At 43.6% G+C, this 24,755-nt stretch overlaps 1 protein-coding gene across 1 annotated transcript in view; it reads left to right on the forward strand.

Moving 5' to 3' along the window:
• The window catches only part of DSCAM (DS cell adhesion molecule), a 999,367-nt gene that overhangs the window by 919,415 nt on the left and 55,197 nt on the right, over positions 1-24,755 (forward strand). The window contains 2 exon segments of the mRNA XM_030205023.1: positions 2,489-2,601; positions 20,109-20,258. Of these exon segments, the coding sequence (XP_030060883.1) occupies positions 2,489-2,601; positions 20,109-20,258 (263 nt within the window).

Genomic DNA, 24,755 nt, shown 5'->3' on the forward strand with positions numbered 1-24,755 from the left:
ACTAGAAAATATCATTTAAAAGAGAAGAAGGAATTTACTTATTTCAACACACTGCTGAAGGCCTTCACATAGGCATTAAAGCAGTTTACAAAGTGTAAAGCTATTTAAAAAAAAGGGGGGGGGGAACAGAGGGAAAAGAAATGGAGTGGTGAGGGAGCAAAAAACACCAAGATGAAGCCAAGTTATGGTCACAAGAAGAAAGTCAAACAAATGAAGAGAGATGAGGTCAAGAGGGGATTCGTAACAAAGGTGTACTTTGAGAAGGCCAATGTTCAGAAGTATGGGAGAGACGAAGAGTAGAGGGGAAGAGGGACATGAACAGATGGTCCAGAGCCAGTGGAAAGAGGGGTAAGAATGCATAATGGGGAAGCTGAGGACAGGAGTGAACCGTGATGGAGGAAGGGACAAAAGCATAGGGAGAGTCATCCAAGCAGGTAGTGGAGGACCGGCAGCGGCAAACGGAAGAAAGGAGAAAAAAAAAAGAGGGCCAAGGGAGGGGGAACGGAGACTCCCAAGGAGGCGCTCCAAGGAGCATGACCTGCTTCTTGGTTACACGCCTCTGGTGCAAGCGCCTTGAACTGTGTAAAAAACTTTTGTGGGAAAGTGGCATCACCTTAGAGCTTCAACAGGGGAGGGAGGCTGGAGTCGGGCAGAGTGCGATAATGTTCCAGAGACCTATGCACAGAGGGAGACAGGAAGAGAACATTAGGACAGCAACAGAAAAGCAGCAGCAGCAGCAGCAGCAGCAATAATGATGATGCACCTTACACCAGGTGAACTCAGATCTTCGCAGGAAAGTGACATCACCTTAGAGCAGCAGTGGGGGTAGGAGAATGGAATCAGGCAGAATGCAATAATGATCCAGCGACCTTAGAGCAGCAACAGGGGTGAGAGGCTGGAGTTGGGCAGAGTGCAGTAATGTACCAGCAAGAATTCATGTAATCAAACACGAGTCTTGGGGAAGGGGTAGCTAGAAACAGGACACAAGAGAGGATCAGTAGGAAGCCATCTATCCAGTGGTGTATTTAGGGTAGGCGTACGCATCCCCTGTCAGACCCAGCCCGACCCACCTTAAAAGCCGAGAGGGTTTTAAGGTGGTGGGGGTGGCGGGGAGATGGACCCCTCTGTGAAACGTTCCTGGCTACATCACTGCATCTATCAAAATGGAAAAATAATCACAAGCACACAAAAACATCAAGGTCATATTATGCCAGATTATGTATCTTTTTGCCCCACCCAAAACATGCCCAGACTACACCCCCTGCAATATGCACATATTCAAGTTTTGGGCATGTATATATCAAGGGTTTTTTAAATTGGAATTTTGATGTGTATTTTATTTATTTGGTTTTATAACCACCTTTATGAAGAGATTCACTGAAAGCGGTGTGTATGCAATATGTATAAATGCCGGTTTATGCATGTCTAAGATATAAATAGGGCTTCTAAAATGACTGCCTTTATGTAATCTGGCTGTGTTGTTATTTTCATACATTTTATTGATAATCTGTCAGTATTTATTATTTTGTTTTTATCATAGATATTGTCAGATTAATGTATAAATGCTGTTAAGTTTTTTCAGTTGCATCATTAACCACCCTGAACTCTTTTTGGAGAGTAGTTAACTTGAAAAGGAGTGAACTAAATACATAAAACTGCATGGCTCATTTTATGTCCCATTCCATTCTAGGTAGTTAGTGTGTGCTGTTATGTTGTGTACTATTAACATGTACTAATTCATGTTTCAACTGTTTAACGCACTTTAGGTAAAGGCCACCTAACTTCTTCCTATCTATGCTGTTGTCCGTTATGCCTATTTTCTAATGTTATCATCAGTTGTAGGTTTCAAATGTACACCATAGGGTAATTCTATAAGGAAGGCACCAAGGTTAAGGCTCCATAACTGCCAATATTCCAGCTACATGCTACTGTTTAAAACTGAGCTAGAATACAATGGCACGTATTTTGAAGGTGGACATACGTATGAGCAGAGTGGGGTGCACAGTCATTGATGTGCATTATAGACTGCTGTAATTTATGCATGTTTTCTGTGGAGGAGTGGCCTAGTGGTTAGGGTGGTGGACTTTGGTCCTGACGAACTGAGTTCAATTCCCTGCACAGGCAGCTCCTTGTGACTCTGGGCAAGTCACTTAACCCTCCATTGCCCGCCGCATTGAGCCTGCCATGAGTGGGAAAGCGCGGGGTACAAATGTAACAACAATAAATAAATCTAGGTGCAAGCATTTACACTAGCTCTGTTTGCCCTACTATGCTAGTATTCTACTTTTCTTTATAAATAGGCTCCAAATAAGCATCCTTTTATAGAACTGCCTTCTACATACTTTGATGTAGAGCTTTTTATTTTAATGGATATATTTCAGTGCAGATCCTAAACTATTGTATCATGCTTTGAGCTCCATTAGTTGGAAAAGCATGAAACAAATTGATGATGATGATAAATGTATTTTTTTCCTTGTTCTATTTACAGCAAGAATACCCGGACTTCTGACACACTGAACAAGCAGCAGACACTGAGGATGCATATTGATATTCCTCGAGCACAGCTTCTCATTGAAGAGAGGGACACAATGGACACTATAGGTATGCATGCAATTCACATAGGGTTTGTTTTATCAAGGTTTTCTTTAACCACAGAAAAAAAACATTCTTACATGACGTCAACGGTATCTTTACATATTAATTATATAAATAAAATTGTCAGTTGTGTTGAGATTTATTCTGAGTGCTCTTGGCCAGTGTTTCTCAAGCCATTCCTGAGGTACTCACTAATTCAGGGATGTAGGAGTTAGGCCTTGAGTGCCACAAACAGACCAGGTTTTCAGGATATCCCTAATGAATTTGCATAGATAGATTTTTGCATACTTTAGAGGTTGTATCCATGCAGCTCTCTCTCATTCATATGTTTGCAGCACTCGAGGTCTGAACTCCTGCATCTCTGCCCTCAGTAGTCTGGTTTTCAGGATGTTCACAATGAATATGCGTGAGATATTCATTGCATACAAAGTTACGTCATGCATATTGATCATAACCAGTGGTGTGCTGATAAATTTTTAACAACAGGCTCTCTCTCTCTGGGCGTAGCCAGCCCTGCAATTGGGGGGGGGGGGGCAGGGGGGACTGGGGGGGCAATGCATTCCTCTCCCCTGCCCACCTTGCAGGTACGCTAGCATATCTTTCCTGATAGAGGATGCCAAGCCCTGCCAACCAAATAAATGGACTGCTGCCACTCCCCGCTGCTTGTTTCTGGCTCTGAACAGCATGCCGGGACATCCCCACCAGCAAAGTAAATGGGAGTTCAAGAGGGAGCCTGAGCCCAAGTTTTGGAAGTAGCCACTGGGGGCCTACTTGAACAACCAGCTCCCCAAATTGTTAAAAACAAACTGCTCTCGCAAGCCAGTGCGAGCCGACTCCAGCACATCACTGATCATAACATAGTAAATGATGGGAGATAAAGACCTGCATGGCCATCCAGTTTGACCAACAAGGTAGTAAAAGCGCACCCACTACTCCATGAAGGTTACGCTCTTCATGTTTAAACACTGGTATCATAAACAGGCAGTCGACAATTTGCAAACTTGTCAGCCACATATGGGCAGTTCTATCTGATGCAATCTTGGAACAAAAACCCCAGCATGCCAGTAGTTGAAAGAGCAGTTTTATTTTTTCAGCCTTAAGATGACACCCCCTCCCCCACTGAGTTACACAATCCAACAATATTGCTAACTAACAACATTTTACTCGCTATGATCAAGTATATAATATCATGTTCTTTGTTGATTTAAACTTGAATTGATATGACTGTTGGGCAGACTGAATGGACCATCAGGTCTTTATCTGCTGTCACTTACTATGCTACTATCAGGCTTATTTTCAAAAGAGAAGGGCGCCCATCTTTTGATACAAATCGTAAGATGGGCGTCCTTCTCACAGGGTCGCCCAAATCAGTATAATGGAAAGCTGATTTTGGGCGTCCTCAACTGCTTTCCGTCGCGGGAACGACCCAAGTTCCCGGGGGCGTGTCGGAGGCATAGCGAAGGCGGGACTTGGGTGTGCCTAACACATGGGTGTCCTCAACCGATAATGGAAAAAAAAAGGGCGTCCCTGACAAACACTTGGACGACTTTACCTAGTCCTTTTTTTCTTACGACCAAGCCACCAGGTTCCCGAACTGACCAGATGACCACCGGAGGGAATCGGGGATGACCTCCCCTGACTCCCCCAGTGGTCACTAACCCCCTCCCATCCTCAAAAATTTTTTTTTAATATTTTTGACAGCCTCTATACCAGCCTCAAATATACCCAGCTCCATGTCAGCAGTATGCAGGTCCCTGGAGCAGTTTTAGTGGGTGCAGTGAACTTCAGGCAGGTGGACCCAGGCCCATCCCACCTGTTACACTTGTGGTGGTAAATGTGAGCCCTCCAAAACCCACCAGAAACCCACTGTACCCACATCTAGGTGCCCCCCTTCACCCGTAAGGGCTATGGTAGTGGTGTACAGTGGTGGGTAGTAGGTTTTGGGAGGGGGATTTGGGGGGCTCAGCACACAACGTAAGGGAGCTATGTACCTGGGAGCAATTTATGAAGTCCACTGCAGTGCCCCCTAGGGTGCCCGGTTGGTGTCCTGGCATGTCAGAGGGACCAGTGCACTACGAATGCTGGCTCCTCCCACGACCAAAGGGCTTGCATTTGGTCATTTCTGAGATGGGCGTCCTTAGTTTCCATTATCGCCGAAAATCAGAAACGACCATCTCTAGGGAAGACCTAAATGTCAAGACTTGGGCGTCTCCGACCATATTATCGAAACGAAAGATGGACGCCCATCTTGTTTCGATAATACGGGTTTCCCCGCCCCTTCGCCAGGACGTCCTGCGAGGACGTGCTCAGGAAAACTTGGGCGCCCCTTTCGATTATGCCCCTCCACGTTATGTAATTTCATCCTTAAGTGTCTTCCCCTCCCCCATTGAGTTACATAGCATCCACGTTAATAGTATATAATATGAATGTGATATAACACACACACTTGATCCTAATCTGTCTTTACCATTTTTGGGTCACAGACTATTGAAGTCTGCCCAGCACTAGCTTTACTTCCCAACTATTGGACATGTCATCTAAGTACCACTTCTGACTATCACAACACATCAACAGCCAGGAGGTCATCTAAGTTTTGTTTTTATTACACCTTATTTCTGTTTAAGGATCCTCTGTGTTTATCCCATGCATTTTCAATTCTGTCACTATTTTTGTCTCCACCACTTCCACCAGGAGGGTATTCCAGACCTCCAATATCCTCTCTGTGAAAAAGTATTTCCTGATGTTAGCCCTAAGTCTACCACCCTGCAACTTCAATTCATGTCCTCTAGTTCTTCTGCTTCACCATCTCTGGAAAAGATATGTTTGTATATTAACATCTTTCATGTACTTGAATGCCTGTATCATAGCTCCCTATCCTTCCTTTTAGCTAGGATATTCACATTAGAGGCTGATCGAAACTGGTAGTTTTGGTTCCAGCCAAAACCGAATCCATGGCCAAAATTTGTCGTTCAGAATTTGGCTGAAACCATGGCTCTACCACCACAAGCTCGTCCCTTTGAGCCAGCCCCCCCCCCCCCCCCCCCCCAGACAACCAATACCCCCAGGCCACCTACCAGTTCTGCCTCCCAGGGCCTACCTTCTAAGAGCCCTGGTGATCTAGTGGACTGTTTGGAGCAGGCGCATACCAAAGTTGCTCCTACCGCTGCTGGCTGTATTGTAAAAATGACTTCCCATGGCTCCCTCACAAGACTGCCACAGGAGGTCGCAGCCGCAATTTTGATATTGGAAATAGGGGACCAGTTTTCTGTTGGGGAGAAGCTGGCTCAATGGGACAGTCAGTCTCTAATATGTGTTCATGTATTCAAGTCTCTTGTCATACGTCTTTTGGTGCAAACCTCATGCTATTTTGTCACCTTTCTCTGAACCTCTTCTTTTTATGTCCTTAGCAAGATACAGACTCCAAAACTAAACACAATACTCCAAGTAGGGCCTCACCAATGACTCGTACATAGGCATCAACATGTCCTTTCTTCTTCTGATTATGCATTTCTCTATGTAGCCTAGAATCCTTCTGGCTGTGGCCACCACCTTGTCCCATTGTTTAACCGTCTTGAGATTCTCAGATGCTATCACCCCAAGGTCCTTTTCCCGGTTCATGCATATCACCTTCTTGCTCCCTAGTACATACATCTTTGGATTTTTACACCCCGAGAGAATGACTCTGCATTTCTTTGCATTACATTTTAACTAACTATCTTCATTAAGGGGAAAATAAACCTTAACCGGAGTCAATCTAAACCTATAGCAACAAAGGACTCCAGGATTACAAACCAATTTCTCTTTATTGACACATTGGTGTCAATCATCAACAGTAAATAATAATATAACATATACTCACTCGCATGCATACGTCAGCCACCCTTCAAATTTCATAATTGCAATACAAACAGTGAAACTGTAAAGTTGTTACACAATGCAACACAATACTGCTGAACAGTGCGGTGCTGTCATTTAAACTTAGTATTATATTCTCACATAATTTTAATGTACACACTAAAATGTGCAAACTGAAATGGTAACTGCCGCTGAGTCCTTCATTAGTGGCGTTCAAATTGTCACTGCTCGACTAGATCATACATAGTGGAGCACTGCACCATATGAATATTTCTTAAGATGATAGCGTCACTGTTTGTATTGCAATTATGAAATTTGAAAGGTGGCTGACCTATGCATGCGAGTGAGTGAGTATATGTTATATTATTATTTACTGTTGATGATTGACACCAACGTGTCAATACAGAGAAATTGGTTTGTAATCCTGGAGTCCTTTATTACATTTTAACTGCCAAACATTAGACCATTCTAATAATTTTAGTAGATCACTTCTTATGTTGTCCACTTCCACCAGAGTGTCTGCTCTGGTGCAAATCTTCATGTTGTTTGCAAAATGGCAAGCTTTTCCTTCTAACCCTTCAGCAATGTCACTCGGAAATATATTGAATAGAACTGGCACCAGTACCAATCCTTGAGGCACTCCACTAACCTTTCTTTCCTCTGAGTGAACTCCATTTACTGCCACCAGTTTCTAATCCAGTTCACCAACTTGGGTCCTAACTTCAGCCTGCTGAGTTTATTAATAAGCCTGCTATGAGGAACCATGTCAAAGGCTTTGTAGAAATCTAAGTAGACCACATCTAGTGCATGTCCTAGATCCAGTTCTGTGATCACCCAGTCAAAGAAATCAATCAATTTCATTTTGCACAATTTTCCTTTGGTAAAAACCATGTAACCTTGGATCGTGTAGCTTGTTGGATTCTAGAAAGTTTATTATCCTTTCCTTCAGCAGCGCCCAATCACTAAAGTGAGGCTTACCAGACTGTGATTTCCCATTTTTTCCCTGTCACCATTTTTGTGAAGAGACATCTGCTTTTCTCCAATCCCATGGAACCTCTCCTGTCTACAAGGATCTATTAAACAAATCCTTAAGAGGACCCACCAGAACCTCTCTTAACTTCCTCAATATTCTGGGATGGATCTCATCCAGTCCTACGGCTTTGTTCACTTTCAGTTTTTCAAGTTGTTCATAAACATTTTCTTCTATGAACAGTGCAATAACCACTCCATTCCTTTATATGAGGCTCATTTTCAAAACAACATATACCATTGTCAGCCATCCTTCTCCAGGATTTTCTTCCGTAAACACCAAACAGAAGTATTTGTTTAACGTCTGTTGGGGTTTTTTTTTCTGTCACTTTCCACATAACACTTTGCAACATCTTTCGGTCTTACTGTTTGATTTTTAGCGTTCCTCCTTTTCCAACATATATGAAAAAGGTCTTGCCACCTGTGGCATAGCTAGGACTGAATGGGCCCCAGATAGAAAAATTACGATTGGCTCCCAAGGCAATTGGGATGGGGAAAGGGGGTTGGAGGAGAAAGGTAAAGCCCTTCAGAGTTCCAGTAAACAAACTTTGCCAAAAACAAACACATTCCAGAACTATATAGATAACTTGTCATAGTACTAGAAATAGAAACTAAAATCCAAGATATTGGAGATGCACATTTTCCACAACTAACATTTTACAATTAATACATTCAGAAAAAAATACATTTTTCTACTTTTGTTTTCTGAGCTTTGGTTCCAGAGTCTCTTTTCTGCTTTTTCTGTTTTTTCTTCTCTCTTTCCAGGATCTCCTGTCCTTTTGAATTTTTTTCTCTCTCTATGTCCACTGTCCATCTTCCCTCTGCATCCCTTATCTGTCCTGTCAAGCTCTCTTTGTCCCTATGCTCTCTCCATAACCAGCATCTCTTTTCTGTGTCCCTGTTCCTCCCCATGTTGAGCTTGTCCCCTCTTTCTCTCTTAATTCCTCATGCATCCCCCACCCCAGAGTCGGCATCTCTCTCTCACATCCTGACTCCCTCTCCCCCTCCGGTCTGGCATCTCTCCTTCTCTCCCTCCATTGGTCCAGCATATCTCCTCTCTTTCATTCCAGTCTAGTGCTCGCTCCCTCTCTCTCTATCTCTCCCCTGTGTTCTACCCCCCTTCCAGTACCTCTTCCCCTTTCTTCAGTCCAAGTCTCTCTCTCTCTCTTTCTCTTCTTCTCTCTCCACTCTCCCCCCCCCCTCCCCCCCCCCCCATTCATGCTTGTCATCTCTCCACATTCTTTCCTCCCCCCATGATCCTCTAAACATACAACAGGGTGCCGGCAGAGGTAATGCCAAAAACTGGATGCCACCAGGGTTCTTATCTGCTGTGCCCCACACATAAGAAGTTACTGAGGGTGGGGGAGAGGGGAATCAAGCAGGAGGAGGGTAGACAGCAGGCGGCTCCTACCATTGGGCAGCCCTGGGCTTCTTGCTAGGCTCATTCAATGGTAGCTAAGCCACTGCTTATCACCTATCTTTACTTTGGTACACCACTTCTTAATGCATTGCTGAACAGACTCCAATGGGGAAAAAATGACCCGCACTCTTCTGCTACAATACACACAAAAATTATTTGTTTGCTAGGGCCTTAGCAGTCAACCTCAGCCCCTCTGAGAACCCGTTACACTGATATGCTACATGCATTTTCTGATAACCAGACTGGCTGTGCATACTCCAGGGCCAATTTGAGAAACACTGCTCTGGACCTTCATTGTGGCATCACTTATTCACCCCCTTGCAGTAAAGTGGCTCACCTGTTCTTGAAAACCTTTATTATTGATGTTTTATCTGCCCCATAACTTCATTATCAAGATGGTGGTTGCCTTAATAAAAACATTTCCCCTTAAGCTAAGCACATAATAGTCTCTGGTTCAGCCAGATGTTGTACATCAGTGACTTCCTGCCCTCCCACTGCCAAAACACACAGAAAGGTCTGGGGTGTACTAACATGAGCCAATCCAGTTATTTAGTGAGAAGCTCTGCGCTGATGTGGTGAATTTCCGATTTTTCTTAATGTTGCAATAAACAGCCCAGAGGCAATCAAACCTATATTTCAAACCACATCCAAGACAGATTTGGTGTATCATCAGGGGAGGTGTTGAAATGACATCATAGAAAGCTGGTGGGGTAACTTAATTGGGTTTGATACTGTACACCTATTTTTCTCCCCACTTTCACTAGTTCTCAATGAAAAGTCGCCACTGTGGGCTACAGCACAGTGCACTGTGTAGAATTGTCCCCTCTTTCTCTCTTAATTCCTCATTCATCTCCCACCCCAGAGCCAGGATCTCTCTCTCTCTCTCTCTCTCTCTCTCTCTCTCTCTTGCATCCTGAGCCCCTCTCTCTCACATGAAACAGCTCCTCCAGGTCTTTTCCTCAGCATCTGCTTTAATCTCCTCCAGCGATAGAATAAAATATTAGCTAAATAATTATATTATTGCAGACTGAACTATTGTGTATGAAATTTATGATTCTGAAGTGGAATACTGAATAACAATTACAGAAGAGAATTGGGGAGAAGTAATGCATAAAGTAAGAGAAGGTAATACTGGATATTAAAATCCATAATTTTAGGGTGTTGCGCTGTCCCATGTTATCACTTTTGGCAAGTGTTTCTGGCTGGCAAACTGAAGATTTGTGATAGCACCTTATGTAGCAGTGGGTCTCGGCCAGGAGTGTGCCTGCCCTCTAACCTGGCAGATGCTCACACAGCTGTCTTGGCACAGTGATCAGAGCCACAACCTCAGGCTAGAGGTTGAGCAGTCTGGCATCCATATTGTATGTGTACAGAGCCTTTTTGGGTAAAAACAAAATGCCAAGAATAGCAATGGGCAGGATCTGTCACTGCAAAGTTTTCTTTTTCAGCAAGAAGATGTATTGTTTCAGAAGAGAGCAGATCAAGCTTTCTCACTGGAGTCTGTTCAGCAATGCATTAAGAAGTAGTGTGCCATAATAAGAGTTTCCTACAGCAGAATTCATTAATAATACAAAAAAGTCTGAGAACAAAAACGCAGTGATGCTTTTCAGACACTGTGCAAGCTTTTACTGCTTTACTAATTTAGGGACAGATGATCAGAAGCAAACGCAAGCGCTAGAGGCTATTAGCACCGTACTAGCACCCGCGTTTGCTCCCGCTCCATAATCGGAGCCGGCGAGTGCGTGAAACAATGAGCTCACTGGCTCTGACCGCAGGTAACATAGTAACATAGTAAATGACGGCAGAAAAAGACCTGCATGGTCCATCCAGTCTGCCCAACAAGACAAACTCATATGTGCTACTTTTTGTGTATACCCTACTTTGATTTGTACCTGTCCTCTTCAGGGCACAGACCGTATAAGTCTGTCCAGCACTATCCCCGCCTCCCAACCACCAGCCCCGCCTCCCACCTCTGGCTCTGGCACAGACCGTATAAGTCTGCCCAGCACTATCCTCGCCTCCCACCACCGGCTGGCTCTGCCACCCAATCTCGGCTAAGCTCCTTAGGATCCATTCCTTCTGAATAGGATTCCTTTATGTTTATCCCGCGCGTGTTTGAATTCTGTTACCGTTTTCATTTCCACCACCTCCCGCGGGAGGGCATTCCAAGCATCCACTACTCTCTCCGTGAAAAAATACTTCCTGACATTTTTCTTGAGTCTGCCCCCCTTCAATCTTATTTCATGTCCTCTCGTTCTAATGCCTTCGCACCTCCGGAAAAGGTTCATTTGCAGATTAATACTTTTCAAATATTTGAACGTCTGTATCATATCACCCCTGTTTCTCCTTTCTTCCAGAGTATACATGTTCAGGTCATCAAGTCTCTCCTCATACGTCTTGTAACGCAAATCCCTTACCATTCTCGTAGCTTTTCTTTGCACCGCTTCAATTCTTTTTACATCCTTCGCAAGGTACGGCCTCCAAAACTGAACACAATACTCTAGGTGGGGCCTCACCAACGACTTATACAGGGGCATCAACACTTCCTTTCTTCTGCTGGTCACACCTCTCTCTATACAGCCTAACAACCTTCTAGCTAGAGCCACCGCCTTGACACACTGTTTCGTCGCCTTCAGATCCTCAGATACTATCACCCCAAGATCCCTCTCCCCGTCCGTACCTAACAGATTCTCCCCGCCTAACACATACATCTCCCGAGGGTTTCTATTCCCTAAGTGCATCACTTTGCATTTCTTCACATTGAATTTTAATTGCCAAACCTTAGACCATTCTTCTAGCTTCCTCAGATCCTTTTTCATGTTTTCCACTCCCTCCCGGGTGTCCACTCTGTTGCAGATCTTAGTATCATCCGCAAATAGGCAAACTTTACCTTCTAACTCTTCGGCAATGTCACTCACAAATATATTGAACAGAATCGGTCCCAGCACCGATCCCTGAGGCACACCACTACTCACCTTTCCCTCCTCCGAGCGAATTCCATTCACCACCACCCTCTGGCTTCTGTCCGTCAACCAGTTCCAGTTCACCACTTCGGGTCCTATCTTCAGCCCTTCCAGTTTATTTAAGAGCCTCCTGTGGGGAACCGTGTCAAAAGCTTTGCTGAAATCTAAGTAGATTACGTCCATAGCTCGTCCTTGATTCAATTCTCCTGTCACCCAATCAAAGAACTCAATGAGATTCGTTTGGCACGATTTCCCTTTGGTAAAACCATGTTGTCTCGGATCTTGCAACTTCTTGGCTTCCAGGAAATTCACTATCCTTTCCTTCAGCATCTCTTCCATTATTTTTCCAATAATCGAAGTGAGGCTTACCGGCCTGTAGTTTCCAGCTTCTTCCCTATCACCACTCTTGTGAAGAGGGACCACCTCCGCCGTTCTCCAATCCTTCGGAACCTCTCCCGTCTGCAAGGATATGTTAAACAAATCTTTAAGAGGGACCCGCCAGAACCTCTCTGAGCTCCCTCAATATCCTGGGGTGGATCCCATCCGGTCCCATGGCTTTATCCACCTTTAGCTTTTCAAGCTGTTCATACACACACTCTTCCGTGAACGGTGCTCTATCCACTTCAATCTCATTTATACTTTTTGCAGTCCATCGCGGTCCTTCTCCAGGATTTTCTTCTGTGAAAACAGAACAAAAGTATCTATTTAGCAAATTTGCTTTTTCTTCATCATTATCCACATAGCAGTTCGCAGTATCTTTTAGTCTCACAATTCCCTTTTTAGTCATTCTCCTTTCACTTATATACCTGAAGAAATTTTTGTCACCCCTCCTTGCATTTCTAGCCATTTGTTCTTCCGCTTGCGCTTTCGCCAGACGTATCTCTCTCTTGGCTTCTTTCAGTTTCATCCTGTATTCCTCCTTGTGTTCCTTTTCTTTAGTTTTTGTGTAATTCTGGAACGCAAACTGTTTAGCCTTTATTTTCTCAGCCACTTGCTTGGAGAACCATATCGGTTTCCTTTTTCTCTTGCTTTTATTTACTTTCCTTACATAAAGGTTTGTGGCCTTATTTAAAGCTTCTTTCAGCCTGGACCACTGTACTTCCACTTCTCGTATTTCCTCCCAGCCCATCATCTCCTTCCTCAGGTATTCCCCCATTTTACTAAAGTCAGCACGCTTGAAATCCAGAACTTTAAGTTTTGAGTGGCCGCTCTCCACTTTAGCTGTAATATCAAACCAAACCGTTTGATATGCTAAACAGGGCATTAACTATTCCTCCCCAATGCTCAGCAGGCAGTGCGCCAAACAAGGGCGCTGCTATGGAGCTGGCGTTAGGGTTTGCAGAACATTGGGGAGGAATGGGGAGCCCTATCCAGGATACATCTGCATGTTTGCAGGCCCCCCATCCCACTCCAGACACAAGGAGCTGGAGGTCTGGTGGACCTCCAGCCTCCCCCCCAAGTGGTCTAGTGTCCCAACCCCCCCCCCCCCCAGACAGAAGCCCCCCAGCCTTCCCCTCCTCGGACAGAGAGGGCTAGAAGGCTGGAGGTCTAGCACCCTCTGAACTCCCTGGCAGCACCCTGCCATTTTGGAGGCAGCACTGGAAGGAGAAAGGAGTGGTACGCCCTCCTCCATCTTCAAGGTTCGCTGGGCGCTAGACCACCAGAGAGGTTGGGGTAGGGTTGCCTACTGGGCCATCAGAGAAAGTTTTTTGGTGTCAGGGGGTTGGGGGGCTGGAAGTCCACCAGATCTCCAGGCCCCTGTGTCCGGGGGAGGAGGGGGAAGAGGTAGCCCAGTGGGCCACCAGGAAAACTTGTCTGAGGGGGGTGGGGGTTAGGGGGGCTGGAGGTCCAGTGTACCTCAAGCCTGGTCTGTTTGACAGGTCTGGGCTTTTTTTTTGACAACCTGGACCTGTCAGACAACATCTGCAGGAGGATTGTGCCTTGGACGCATGCTCAGGCAACAATCCTCCTGCAGAAGTTCCCCATGATCAAAACTAATAACGTGCATAAATGTGCATGCTATTAGTTTTAATCATCAGGGCTTTAATTCCCCATGCTGTTCCAGCACTAATTTTTCAATGCTGTTCAGAACAGCGTGGGGAATTTGATCACCAGCCCTTTGGTGAATTTCAGCTCAGGCTGCTGTTTTCTTTCTAGTCGGCTCCAGTAGAATACATGGTAGTTCAGCGTCATGTTCTGTAGTACATAGAGGGGCATAATTGAAAGGGACGCCCAAGTTTTGTTAGGGACGTCCTCTCAAAACATCCCGATGGAGGGGTGGGGAAACCCGTATTATCAAAACAAGATGGACGTCCATCTTTCGTTTCGATAATACGGTCGGGGACGCCCAAATCTTTGAATTTTGGTTGTCCTTAGAGATGGTCGTCCCTAGACTTGGTTGTTTCTGATTTTCGGTGATAATTGAAACCAAGGACACCCATCTCAGAAACGACCAAATGCAATCCCTTTGGTAGTGGGAGGAGCCAGCATTTGTAGTGCACTGGTCCCCCTGACATGCCATAACACCAACTGGGCACCCTAGGGGGCACTGCAGTGGACTTCATAAAATGCTCCCAGGAACATAGCTCCCTTACCTTGTCTGTTGAGCCCCCCAGACTCCCCCTAAAACCCACTACCCACAACTGTACACCACTACCATAGCCCTTACAGGTGAAGGGGGGCACCTAGATGTGGGTACAGTGGGTTTCTGGTGGGTTTTGGAGAGCTCGCTATTTCCTCCACAAACATAACAGGTAGGGAGGGGGATGGGCCTGGGTCCGCCTGCCTGAAGTTCACTGCACCCACTAAAACTGCTCCAGGGACCTGCATACTGCTGTGATGGACCTGAGTATGACATCGGAGGCTGGCAAAAAATATTTTAAAGATGTTTTTGAGGGTGGGAGGGGGTTAGTGACCACTGGGGGAGTAAGGGGAGGTCATTCCCGATTCTCTCCGGTGGTCATCTGGTCATTTCGGGCACCTTTTTGTGCCTTGGTCGTAAGAAAAGCACGACCAGGTAAAGTCGTCCAAGTGCTCATCAGGGACGCCCTTTTTTTCCATTATGGGTCGAGGACGTCCATGTGTTAGGCACGCCCAGGTCCCGCCTTCGCTACGCCTCCGATACACCCCATTGAACTTTGGCCGTCCCTGTGACAGAAAGCAGTTGGGGACGTCCAAAATTGGCTTTCTATTATACCGATTTGAACAACCCTGTGAGAAGGATGCCCGTCTTCCGATTTGTGTCGAAAGCCGGGCATCCTCTTTCGAAAATGAGCCCAATAGTGGGCTCTGAGCAATTTGGGTCTGACCACTTGCTGTGGATTTTTCTTATGCACTTTGAAAAGGGTGTAAGTTTGTAGCTTCTCTTGTTTGTTTTTCCAGGTTTTAATATTATTTTTTAAACTTTTTTTATATACCACCAATGAATTATTATTTGTATATACCAACATTTTCTATATTATTAATATTCAAACTCAATTTTAATTGAAAAAATACAAATAAATTATTATTAATAATTGTGATTAGTGCTTAGAAATTAATTATGCCTTATATTGTGTATTATAACACACTGAGGCACCCCATTCCCATCATTTCACTATTGACGTTATAAATTTTCATTCTCCTTTGTAAATTGTTGTTTACTTAAATTACCAAATGTAACCAATTCACTTATATGTTACTTTGATGAAACTTCAACAATGCTGGATGATTAATCAGTTTGTGAACTTCAAGACCTTCTCAAAAGATCTATATGAAGTTTTAATTTATTTATATAGGGGTAATGACTTTCTTCAAATGCAGAAATGTATAAATCTAGGGTTACTCAGAGTGTATAACAAGGATCCTAGTTTTGTCTTCAGTAGCTTCTTCAGGGGACTTATACAAGCTGCACAAAATAAAATATAGCAATTACTTTTTTTATCAACTATCCTTTAAATAATTATTAATATCAACAATTGCGAATTGCCATAACTCACTAGTGGGCTTTCATACTCTTCTTCCTCAGTCTAACCAGCAAAAAAATGCCAAGTCTCATTTTAATCTACATGAATCCTAATGCATAATGACGTTTAAACTTTTGATTGAGTATAGTTCCTGACCATATTCATAGATTGGTCCACTCAGCTTCCCTGTTTAATCCTCCAGGGATTGCTGTGGTCAATTCAGCTTCCCTGTTTTATCCTCCAGGGATTGCTGTGTTCCATTTGTATATTAAACACTGTTCTTTTTGCAATGAAATACAAGTAGCATCACCTTTTTTAACTGATTTGTTTCCAGTAGTACAGAGCTTAAATCTTTCAACTCATGATTGGCTTGTACCCAGTATTCCCACAACAGAGCCTCACTTGGTCATTGCTGTATATTACTTAAAAGTTATGCAACCCAAATTTTTATCTTCCATTTAGTATGACCTTCCTGCTTATAATCGAAAGAGAAAAACGCCTATATTGTGACCCAAATCGGGAGATAGATGTTTATCTCCCAAAAACGAATAAAGCGGTATAATCAAAAGCCGATTTTGGACGTTTTCAACTGCACTCCGTCGCGGATGCGGACAACGTTGATGGGGGTGTGTCGAAGGCGTGGTGAAGGCGTAACTGGGGCGTGGTTATCTGCCGATCAGAGATGGGCGCCTTTCGCCGATAATGGAAAAAAAATATGCGTTTTTAGCGAGAATTTAGGGCACTTTTCCTGGACCCTGTTTTTCCACGAATAAGGCCCCAAAAAGTGCCCTAAATGACCAGATGACCACTGGAGGGAATCGGGGATGACCTCCCCTGACTCCCCCAGTGGTCACGAACCCCCTCCCACCACAAAATATGACGTTTCACAACTTTTTATTTTCACCCTCAATGTCATACCCACCTCCCTGGCAGCAGTATGCAGGTCACTGGAGCAGTGGACTTCAGGCAGGTGGACCCAGGCTCATCCCCCCCCCCCCACACCTGTTACACTTGTGCTGGTAAATGGGAGCCCTCCAAACCGCCCCCCAAACCCACTGTACCCACGTGTAGGTGCCCCCCTTCACCCCTTAGGGCTATAGTAATGGTGTAGACTTGTGGGCAGTGGGTTTTGAGGGGGATTTTGGGGGCTCAACACCCAAGGGAAGGGTGCTATGCACCTGGGAGCTGTTTACCTTGTTTTTTTTTTTTTTGTAAAAGTGCCCCCTAGGGTGCCCGGTTGGTGTCCTGGCATGTGAGGTGGACCGGTGCAGTACGAATCCTGGCCCCTCCCACGAATAAATGTCTTGGAGTTATTCGTTTTTGAGCTGGGCGTTTTCGGTTTCCATTATCGCTGAAAAACAAAAACGCCCAGCTCAAAAAAAGATAAACGTCCATGTTTTTTCGAAAATACGATTCGGTCCGCCCCTTCACGGACCCGTTCTCGGAGATAAACGCCCATGGAGATAGACGTTTCTGTTCGATTATGCCCCTCCTTGTCACCTACCCTCCTCTCCTCTTTCCTCTACACATTAATTGATTTGTTTGCTTTATTTCTTGTCTACTAGATTGTAAACTCTTTGAGCAGGGACTGTCTTTCTTCTATGTTTGTGCAGCGCTGTGTACGCTTTGTAGCGCTATAGAAATGCTAAATAGTAGTAGTAGTAGTTAACTTTGCAGGTAAGCCTTCACATATCCAAGTATGCCAAGCAGTCTCTTTTGTGCATATCAGTGTAACAGGTCCTCAGTTAGAAGGGCCAAGGGTGACCCAGAGGCCATACAAACCAAATAATTTATATGTGTCTGTGGTTAAAATATAAACACTTATTCCCCTTTGTTTACTGCCATCCACAGCACACAGCTAAAGCATCCCTGATGGAAATGCAAACAACACTCTCACACTCAGGCCTAGCCAGGCCTCCCATGATGACAAACTCTGAAGTCCATGAACAGTTTATATGAAAATGCCCATTTATTCTGCACTCCCCAGAAGCACAGAGATGTATAATAGGTGACAAATGAAAACAGTCAAGCATACAGTCTGCAAGAAAAGGGTTAGGTAGTGACAACAAGTGTCCAGGTTGCTTACTGTTAAGATGTTCTCACTCAGGCTTCCCAGCATATCTCCTCCAGCAGTTTCCTAGGGTACAATACTCTCCTCTCCCCCTTCTCTATTTATGGCTCCTTGGACAGGTGTTTGTACCTCTCAGAACCTCTTCCTCAGTACAATTTAGTAGTGGGGACCTCTCTCTCTTAGGAATGCATCCACCTTTAATCTAAGCCACCACAGATATTTCTAGGCTTAGGCTAGCAGAATGCACCCAGGGCTCAGATTCCTACCTCTTTATCCACAGTAGGTCACATACCTGGACTTCAACTCTCTTCAGTTCCACCTCCCCTCCCTTCTAGGACTGGAACTCTGCAACTTGCTCCTCTCCTTTTTTATGATCTTCCTGGAGGATTTTGGCAGCACATTTGGGATTTAGTTAATTTGTGGATGATTTAGTTCCTCTAGTTCCTTACTCCTCCCTCTAGTAGAGGGAAAAACCTCACTGTGAGGTATCCTTGCTTCCCCCCCCCCCCCCCCCCCCCCCCCCCCCAGTGTCCTGTGGAGAAAGATTATGAGCTTCTCCTAATACAACATTTTTTTTTTCTTCCCTCAAAATCTAAATAGCAGTTGCGGCTGAAATCTGCCAGACTAGTCCATCCCTCATTAAATTTGAATGGCACTACTCTGGAGCAGGGGCCCAGAATTAGAGAATGACACAGGGACGGGAACACGTGGTTGACCACAGGGATGGGACATGGACAGAGCCCATGGGGACAGGGTGGGATGGAGACAGAGCCCACGGGGAGAGGGACAAATTTTGTTCCTATCCCTGTATCATTCTTTAATGCAGACGACAGTGTTTTGATTTTTTTGGAAAAACAAGCAAAAGTACTAGCCAAAAACTGGCAAAACTTGCACAGGAGATCCTGTGCATTCCTGCTACCAGCATCTTCTAAGAGGACATTTTTCTATTGTGAGAAGGACTATGGAAGACAGAAGAGCTAGACTGAATCCTGAGATTCTTAATGACTTCTTATTCATCCATAGATTAAAAAATCATAACTGTGCTTTATAGGACATATTTCTCCCCCACTAGGGCATACAGAACGGGTTGTATTTTGTCCCCCAGGATATTTTAACAGGGTGGATTAAGGTTCCTTGGGATAGTAGAAGTGGGATATTGTTGTTGGAAGGGTAGAGGGTGGCATGGTGGGGGGATTATTACAGTTGCTCATTGTTATTCTTGTTTTCTATTTCTGATTTATAAACAACAGTTATACAAAATATTGTTCCTTTTTATACTTAAATAAAAAGATTTAAATATAAAATCATAAGTGTTCGAGGCTTGTTTAGATGAAGACAGAGCCCATGTGAACAGAACGGAGATGGAGCCCACAGGAATGGGGACAAACGTTGTTCCTGTGTCATTCTCTACCCAGAATGTTCCTCCTGTATAACCAAGACAGGTACATTTTGGTGTTCTGCCACATCAGGAGACTGTTCACGCCTTTTAGTCTTCACTAGCTGATTGCAGTACCAGTGCAGTGTTGTTCTAGTGCTATATAACCAAATCATCAGGAGTAAATTACTGTGCACTGTTTTAACAGTGAAGTTATTTCATTCTGTCTTAAATGTGTTCTCAGTAGCACATTGGTTCAGTCTAGATGACTGCTAGCTTGTGTCATGTCAAGAAAAGATAAGTCTGTCCTAGCTGGAAATTTTACCATTTGCAGAAGCTTATCGTGGGAGTTACAGGATGTTTTGAACTCATTTTAAGGGGTTTCAGACTTAATGTTTTAGTCTAATTTCCTATCAAAAAACTGATCTTATAATTTCACCATGTCTCTCTGTCCCTTCCCTGATAACTTTTGAATCATTTATTCAATTTTATTGAATGCATGCGTGCCACAGGTAGAGCACCAAGTGACTCCCAGCTCACACTTTATGTCCATGACTTCCCTTTATGTTGTTTTACCTATGAGGAAACAGTTCAATTCAGTTGACATCTCAGGATGGTCAGACTCAGAGAATATTGTGATGTCATTGAGTACAGTATCTATAAACTCAGCTGACTCCATTTCCTGCCTACATTCCAAAAAAGGGAAAAAAACAACTCTTGTGTTTCATGAAGTACTTGTTACACAGAAATTCACATAATGAATATTACCAGAACTATGTACAAATTTCTGTTCCAAAGGAGAATGCCATGCATCATGAAATGTTCACATATTTCTTTGTTTTCCTGTATCTTCTAGATGATAGATCCACAGTGCTGTTGACAGATGCTGATTTTGGAGAGTCTTCAAAGCAAAAATCATTGACTGTCACACACACGGTGCATTACCAGTCTGTTTCACAAGCTACTGGTCCTTTGGTAGATGTGTCTGATGCTCGCCCAGGGACAAGTAAGTCAAATGTACAGATGAAGACACACACTGAGGGTTGCACAGTAAGCGTTAAAATAAGAACAAGTTTCCTAAATGTCAGAAGTAGTAAATATTTTCCATTTAGAATAGGGGTTCTCAACTCAGTCCTTGGGACACACCCAGCCAATCAGGATTTCAATATATCCACAGGGAATATGCATGATATAAATTTGCATGCACTGCCTCCATTGTATACAAATCTATCTCATGCATATTCATTGTGGGTTTCCTGAAAACCAGGCTGTCTGGGTGTGACCTGAGGACTGGCTTGAGAATCCATGCCTTAGAAATCAAAATGGGAGTGCTCTGTAAATTTCTGAAGAATTAGCAAAGGTTAATCTGTGAGAGTGAGCCGGAGACTTGGATTCAGTTCCTGGCTCAGGCTCTTCCACTTTAGTGGGAGCCAGAGCTGGGAGAGGTACTTAACAGCTCCTTGCTGAGAACTGTTTGAACTACAGAGTATTGCTAATATGTTCTTAGTAGCTTGGAACTTTGCTACCTTTTCAGATACTAGGTACTTGTGACCTGGATTGGCCAGTGTTAGAAACAGGATATTGGGTTAGGTGGACTTCGGGTCTGACATAATATGGCAATTCTTATGTTCTTTTAAATTGGGGGCATTTGTAAAACAACCGTGATGTCTAGTTCAGGGTTTCTCAAACCTGCCCAAAACCAGTTGCATTTTCAAGATAGTCACAATACTATTCTATACTTTACACGGCTTATATACTACAATATCTCCATATGGATTCAGTGCGGTTTACAGAAAAAGAGAAACATCCCACCCAGATGGAATTACATAGCATAGATAAGATCTTAGAGGCTGATTTTCAGATCACGGGAGTTAGACCGGCTAAGTCCTTTGAATATGGATGAGATGTGTCTGCATGCATTGGAGAACCAGCATATGCAAACTTAACTTGTGCATATTCATTTTGGATATCCTGAAGACTAAACTCAGTGCCATAGTGAGGGCAGCTGACACCTGGGGCGGGTCGCCGCTGCGCACCCCCCCCCCCCCCGGGTGCAGTATGGCGCACCCCCCCCCCCCCCCCCCCGGAGCGCATTCTTACTGCCATACGAAAGCGGGGGGCGGGCGGGAACGTTGATCCACCTGAATGCATGTTCCTGGGAACTGCGTCGGCTCCGCTGGTTCCCTGCTCTCTCTACCACTGAACAAGAAGTAACCTGTTCCGGGCAGAGGGAGCAGGGAACCAGCGGAGCTGACACCCCCCCCCCAGCGGCGTGCACCCGGGGCAGACCGCCCCACTGCCCCCCCCCCCCCCTTCCTACGCCACTGACTAAACTGACTCTGCAGTCCTCAGAACAGGTTTGGGAAGCCTTGGTCTAGTTTATGGCAGCATTATTACACTGCATTAACCAGCTAGTATGGGTTTTACTGTGCAGTAAACATTAACGTGGACCTGCACTAATGGCTACTGCATGTTAAAAACCAGGTAGCATGGTAAAAAAAAAAACCCAGTTTGTGGCTAACATGAGACAGTAAACAAGAAAGAAACAAACTTCCACAAAGGGGGTAGAAGTGACCACAAATGAGACTGTTCCAGAAGGATAGATAAAAATGTTAAATTTTATTCAAATGTGCATATTCTCCATTGAGTTTGTCTAATGCAGTACATATAATAATCCAACAGTCTCAAGCTTAGAAGACATGTGCTATACAGATGGACCCTACATGGGTCATGTTTCAGCAAATAAGCCTTCCTCAGGAGTCCTCATAAGAAATATAAAATAAGCCAAAATTAGTTACAGTCCAAATAATACTGCCGCTTTACAGAGAGACCAAATAGCCAGAGAAACATCAGGGACATGAAGGCAAGGTCCAACAAAATAAAGATAACTGTGAAAGACATGTGCAACAGAAAAACCTCTATTACATAGTACAAGTGTCATGTGGATTAAAGCAATTTGTGCAACAAGAAACGATTTTCTTAAACCAAACCATACCTTTCTGTATATAGCATGAATTATTCACTGATTGGGTACAATCAGAACAATACCTATTTAAATAAAACACCTGTAATATAATAACATTATATGAAAATCACCATAATAACATGTGAATAATAAATATTTCAATAAGAAATTCACATTTTGAAATGTTTCTAAAAGAATAATAGTTAACTGAAATCACCTGTGAATTATGCCAGTGTCTTATTTTAAACCCACGAATGTAAAAAAAAAAAAAGTGCTTAAGAAAATAAAATCCTCCAAAATAAATTTTTACTGTGATTTGATGGCTTTGAGCCGCTCACAATGACCTTATCTTTTCGTAAAGAGCAATAACATAGTCCAAAATTAGTTCAAAGAAACCCTGAGTCAAGCACCCATAAAAAATCATGACAATACATGCAGAGATATTATAATGTCATAGCATATGACACAAATGTCTTCATGGCAACATTGCACTACATTTAAGGAGTGTGCAAAAGCAGGTAATAGACAAAAAATGGAAGAAAAAAAGATTCATACCCGATATAAGAGTATCATGCCATTGCAGCTTGTAGTACAGACCACCTAATGTGCAAGTTATGATAATGTGAATCTAACATGAGCCAATGGAATGTGATAAAAACTACAGTACATGAACCAATAGGAAGTAATAAAAACTGCAGGAACAGATGTTTAAAGAAAACATCTAAACATGAGAAAAATATAAGCATAAAAAATATATTGTATAAGAAAATATAAGCATGATTGTGCTGGAATGACTTCAAGATTGGAGGGTGACCAATATGATGCCGATTTTTAAAAAGGGTTTCTGGGGTGATCTGGGAAATTATAGACCAGTAACATCGGTGCCGGGCAAAAGAGTGGAAACTATTATAAAGAATAAAATTACAGAACACATAGACAAACATGATTTAATGGGACAGAGTCAGCGTGGGTTCAGCCGATGGAAGTCTTGCCTCACCAATTTGCTTCATTTCTTGAAGGCGTGAATAAACATGTGGATAAAGGTGAGCCGGTTAATGTAGTGTATCTGGAAAGCTTTTGATAAAGTTCCTCATGAGAGACTCCTGAGAAAATTAAAGAGTCATGGGATAGAAGACAAGGTTCTGATGTGGATTAGAAATTGGTTATTGGACAGAAAACAGAGGGTAGGGTTAAATTGTCATTTCTCTCAATGGCGGAGGGTGAACAGTGGAGTGCCAAAGGGATCTGTACTGGGACTGGTACTATTTAACATATTTATAAATGATATGGAAATAGGAACGACGAGTGAGGTGATCAAATTTGCAGATGATACAAAACTATTCAAGGTTGTTAGAACACATGCAGACTGTGAAATATTGCAGGAAGACCATAGAAAATTGGAAGACTGGGCGTCCAAATGGCAGATGAAATTTAATATGGACAAATGCAAGATGATGCACATTGGAAGAATAATCTGAATCATAGTTACCTGATGCTAGGATCCACTTTGGGGGTCAGCACTCAAGAAAAAGATCTGGGTGTCGTTGTAGATAATACACTAAAATCTTCTGCTCAGTGTGCAGCAGAGGCCAAGAAAGCATGCAGGATGCTAGGAATTATTAGGAAATGGATGGTGAATAAGACCGGAAATATAATAATGCCTTTGTATTGCTCCATTGTGCGTCTACACCTTGAGTATTGCGTTCAGTTCTGGTCACCATATCTCAAAAAAGATATAGCGGAATTTGAAAAGGTTCAAAGAAGAGTGACCAAAATGATAAAGTACTACTACTACTTATCATTTCTATAGCGCTACTAGCCGTACGCAGCGCTGTACACTTGAACATGAAGAGACAGTCCCTGCTCGACAGAGCTTACAATCTAATTAGGACAAACAAGAGATAAGGGAATATTAAGGTGAGGATGATAAAATAGGGTTCTGAACAAGTGAATAAGGGTTAGGAGTTAAAAGCAGCATCAAAAAGGTGGGCTTTTGCTTAGATTTGAAGACGGCCAGAGATGGAGCTTGACGTACCGGCTCAGGAAGTCTATTCCAGGCATATGGTGCAGCAAGATAAAAGGAACGGAGTCCTTGAGTTAGCGGTGGAGGAGAAGGGTGCAGATAAGAGAGATTTACCCAGTGAACGGAGTTCCCGGGGAAGAATGTAGGGAGAGATGAGAGTGGAGAGGTACTGAGGAGCTGCAGAGTGAATGCACTTATAGGTCAATAAGAGGAGTTTGAACTGTATGAGGAAACGGGTAGGAAGCCAGTGAAGTGACTTGAGGAGAGGGCTAATATGAGCATAACGACCCTGGCGGAATATTAGTTGTGCAGCAGAATTTTGAACAGATTGAAGAGGAGAGAGATGGCTAAGTGGGAGACCTGTGAGAAGCAAGTTGCAATAGTCTAAGCGAGAGGTGATAAGAGCGTGGATGAGGGTTCTGGTAGTGTGCTCAGAAAGGAAAGGGCAAATTTTGCTGATATTATAAAGAGAGAAACGACAGGTTTTAGCAGTCTGTTGAATATGTGCAGAGAAG

Source organism: Microcaecilia unicolor, chromosome 5 (genome assembly GCF_901765095.1).
Source record: "Microcaecilia unicolor chromosome 5, aMicUni1.1, whole genome shotgun sequence".
Classification (NCBI taxonomy): Eukaryota; Metazoa; Chordata; class Amphibia; order Gymnophiona; family Siphonopidae; genus Microcaecilia; species Microcaecilia unicolor.